Below are 4,483 nucleotides of genomic sequence, written 5' to 3'. Positions count from 1 at the left end.
GCAGGGCTGGGGTGGGATGGGACGGGATGGGACAGGAGAAGGACACTCAGCATACTTTGTTCAGTTTTCAGGACAAGAAGGCTGATTTCACTCTTACCCTAGAAATCTCTGCCAAATGCGTATTCATGTCCTGGTCACTTACAGGTACCATTTGACGAATACCTTTGTAGTAGCTGTAACAAAAAAATTTAAAAAATGATTTCTATGATATATGCTGTATATTTAATAGTGATACCATATTTTGATCTTACTATTATTTTAAAATGCCTCCTGTGTAATGCTATAAGGGTTGCTTCCCATAAGAATAATGGTCCTTTCAGTCATTCTCTCTCTCAACAGCCTAAGGCATTAGAGAAAAGACACTGTACAAAAATGTGACCTCCCCACCCCTCCCCACACACACACATTGCCAAGGAAGAAATTCCCCTCATAACCCAGCTGGTAGCAAACCCACACCTTGAAACTTGTAAGGGCATAGGCTTACACAGCTGTTACTGCTAGCATAACTGTCCCTGTACAATTAGAAAATAAAATGTGAACAATTTATTCTCTTGTTAAAATTGACTTTGGGGTTTGATAATTCTCAATTGTGGAAATGTGAGCATTCATCTGATATCAGGCAAATGATATAGGTGAAATGAAAGACCCCCCAATTACACCTGTTTCACTCTAATGCAAAATGAACTAAGGGTCTTAAATAACTTGATATATCAAGTGTGTGTGTGTGTGTGCGCGCGCGCTTGATATATCCTCACAACTATATTTCATTTGAACATTTACCAGATGGGAACTCAGCATTTTCCCTCAACATACACAAATGTTCCCTTGCTCTTAATTTTAGCATTTCATGTTAAGTCATTTTATCACCAAAACTAATTTTGTCATCTGCTAATTTTGTACACAGAAGCCTTTGCCTTTGATGAATAAGAATGAGTGTTCTCTTTATACTTACTCTTCCACCATTTTCTTATAGTTAGAGATCTCTTTTGCATAAAGTAACTTGTTACTTGGAGAATCCTGGAAAATATAATAGCCATATTTTGACAATCTAGGAAGATGCTTTTTGTCAGATTGAATTTTAATGTATATAATAGAATAGAATGCATGGCATATGTCTTATTAACAAAGAGATATTATTAACAAAGAGAATTTTTCCATGCTGCATGAATGGGGCTATTTGACATAATGAAGATTAACATTTCATGAAAAATTATAAAATTAATACAAAATTACTCAAAATAAGAGACATGAAAATTTTGAGCTCTTATATTGCTCAAAAAGCCTTTGCAAATAATGCTTCATGCACTTTCTAAATATCATTGGACAAGCTGAACTTTTATAAAGTAAAAACCTCTGTTTTTGGAGGTTTTTACAAAAAAGCAAATTTTTACCAGCCTCTTAACCAGCCTGATGTTAGCTTTGTACTAAATGTTCAAAAAGCTGTTTGTCCAACATTTCCTGTAAGCAGGGGTATTGCCTAGGCCAGTGGCACTTTATGGCTTGTAAAACATGAACATGCCCCTGGTATAGAATGCAAATTACTTACTCTGCTTAATTTGTGCTCTGTTCTTGTGCAGGCATCCATGAAAGTCTGTGCAATGACTGACAAGGAAGCATCCACTACTTCATGAACATGAACATCGAAAATGAAATGGGGATTTTTCAATATGTTTACCCAGAATCTAAGAGGCAAGCTGCAACAAAAACAAAAAGATAAGTAAATACAGTAAATATATTCCAGAAAACTGACTTGCAAGCTTTCCACTGTGACCTCTTCAGTACATTTTAATTTGGTTACACTTCCTAACTTTAAGAACACTATGCCAATGGAACAAGTTGCCTAGGGAATTTGTGGAATCTACTTCACTGGATGTGTTCAAGAAAAGGCAGAACAAATATCTAGGTACAATGCTTTAGAGACCATCTCTAGAATTGTTTGGTGTGGGTGGCTCTCAAGTTCCTTCCAACCTCATATAATTCAATGAGAAATGATATCTATCATTTTGTTCCCCGTGCTCTTTTATGAAAAGACAACCCCAGAACATCCCGAATGGTGGACAAAGACACCAATGTAACTGGAGAATCTATTTGTTCCTTTTTTTACCTTACCAACACTTGATTACATTTTGATTTGTAATAATTTAGCATGGGTCCCTTTTCCTCCCACGGCTGTGATGTAGCCCATGACTAGCAGTTGGGGGCACTACAAAAGATCTCCCCATTATAGGTGTACTAACAGAAGATGACAACTTTAGAGACAGGTACCTAGATCAGGGCTTGCTCACCAGCATGCCCTATGGGCCCACAAACCTCCTGGGCTGCATACTGCACTGGGGAAAGGGGCAGAGCTGCCTCATCATGCTGCATAGTGATTCCTGGCTGCAGGCTTCCCCAGTACCATGAATTGTGCCATACTGCCCCACGCTGCCTGTTAGGGCCCCCTGCCTCCTCTGGCCCCAAGACCCTGGCTGCTACTGCAGCCCAAGTGCTGGGGACAGCAGCAGCTGGGTGGGAGCCTAGTGGCCACATGCAGTGGCCAAACTCCTTGTGGGCTGCATGCAGTCAGCTCCAATCTAGATGGTAGGTTTGGCTCTGTTCTTGCATTTATAGCCATTTTAACCCCCTTTGGTTAACATAAATATATTGTTTTAATTAAAACCATTTTCAGAATTGCAATTGATAGGGTAGGGTAAATGCAATCATTTGGCAATCAAGAAACTGGCTAACATGCCTCATGGTTGGCTATCAAGGCCATCAGTCAGCTGTGAGATGGAAGCCAGGATCCTTACTCTGCTCAGGTGAAGAAACTCTGCCAGGGAGGATTCTACTGCCACACGGCAGTTTTGAGTGCAGAGAACTTTTTTTTTTTTTTAACATAGAGTAGAAAATCTCCATACATGTACAGCAGGGTAATGTGGGGTGGGAGGCTCAAGTAGAGCATAGGCTTGCACACACACACAAAGCAAACAGCTGCTTGATTAATAGCTTCTGCTGGGACTGTGAATTGCAATGTAGCCAGCCTTAACGAGGTGTGCTTCCTGAGCCCAGAGTTCCAGGATGAAAGAGCAGGCTTGCTTAATATATTTTAAGTGGCATCTTTAACAAAGAAATCAATAGAATTTGGCTAATGTTTTGTGTAATTTCTCAAAATTTAAATGGATGCGCATGTTACCAATGGGTGCCTTAAGTGGCTTGTACTGTATTTACTTTTCACTTTGATCTGTAGTTACAGTACCAGCATTATCAAAGATTATGGTACAGTTTTTCAGCAGTCTAATTATTTTGTTCATGCCTTACCTATTTGTTTTCCAGATGTGAATGGTGTCTTCATCCTTGATGTCATGCTTTTCTGCTTGCTCATCAAGAAAGTCAAAGAAGTATTTCACAGCTGGTGGCACAACATGATTTGAATCAAGTACACTGTGAAAAAAGTTTTCTACAAATTGGTGAAGCGTACCCTGAAAGTGAATTTTAAAAAATTATAATTTAGTCTGCATTGGGAAACAGAGTGTTATCCTAGGTTCTCTTTCCAATTTACACTAACACTTTATGTTTATCACAGCAAATGAAGGCCTTGGTCTGAAGTATCAAAGGTGCAGGAGGCATGCAGTGACAAAAGCAGATTTCTTCTTCTATGTGTAATGATCTTGCAAACAGCTAGACAGTATTAGAATTAGGAAAATAGTCTTGTGCTGTTTTAAAGGAATTTGAGATTTCAACAATTGTTGAATGGGCAACACAGAAGTGTGATTTCTGGACTTGGCAAATGAGGGAAGGAAGAAACTAGTTGCTAAACATATTAAGATACCTAAGATGCATTTATAGGTTAAGTTTCTTTCAGACATAGAACGATAAGTTTGATAACAGGTTTTTAATCCGTTTTGTAGCCCAACTTCATGGTACACAGAGAAATATGGCAGATCATCACTCTAGCTCTCTTTTGATATCAGATCTTTTTGCAATATCTTTTTGAGTACAACATAATTTCACATATGAACCCAAAACATAGAGCAAAGCAAACATCAAGACAATTTATTCTCATATGACTTACTGGATTTGGAGCTACAACAGGTTTGGCATTTCTGCCCCAATATTTGGCCTGAGTTACAAGGAAAAAGAGGGGTGTCCTTATAAGTACCATGCAGCTGCCCAACATCTTTGTCTTGCTTAGGTATTACAGATCATGACCCCCACCTTACATGAGCTCTAGGAGATGATTCCAGAGAGGTTGCAGAATCTCCATTCTTAGAGGTTTTTAAGATGTGGATAGACAAAGCCTTGCCTGGGATGATATAGTTGAGGATGGCCCTGCTTTGAGCAGGAGGTTGGACTCACTAGATGACCTTCTGAGGTTCCTTCCAAACCTAATTTTCTATGATTCTATGATTCTGGCATACAATTGACTGAGTGTAACAGAACTCTCACCGGCCTATGTTCTTCTTCAACTGTGATCCTAATTAAAAGCTCCAGAACAGAGTTTTCA

General features: G+C 39.1%; 1 protein-coding gene across 3 annotated transcripts in view; it reads right to left on the bottom strand.

Moving 5' to 3' along the window:
* PLXNB2 (plexin B2) overlaps positions 1-4,483 on the bottom strand; it is a 471,827-nt gene that overhangs the window by 6,615 nt on the left and 460,729 nt on the right. For all 3 annotated transcript variants that reach the window (XM_019509291.1, XM_019509293.1, XM_019509292.1), the window contains exons 33-36: positions 3,298-3,458; positions 1,547-1,694; positions 953-1,017; positions 98-173 (exon numbers count right to left, since the gene is read on the bottom strand). In XM_019509291.1, the coding sequence (XP_019364836.1) occupies positions 98-173; positions 953-1,017; positions 1,547-1,694; positions 3,298-3,458 (450 nt within the window). The remainder of the gene's footprint in view (positions 1-97; positions 174-952; positions 1,018-1,546; positions 1,695-3,297; positions 3,459-4,483) is intronic.

The sequence above is a fragment of the Gavialis gangeticus genome, unplaced genomic scaffold, assembly GCF_001723915.1.
Source record: "Gavialis gangeticus isolate Ggan-Ray unplaced genomic scaffold, GavGan_comp1, whole genome shotgun sequence".
NCBI classification, from domain to species: Eukaryota; Metazoa; Chordata; order Crocodylia; family Gavialidae; genus Gavialis; species Gavialis gangeticus.
This window is presented reverse-complemented; position numbering and strand designations above follow the sequence as displayed.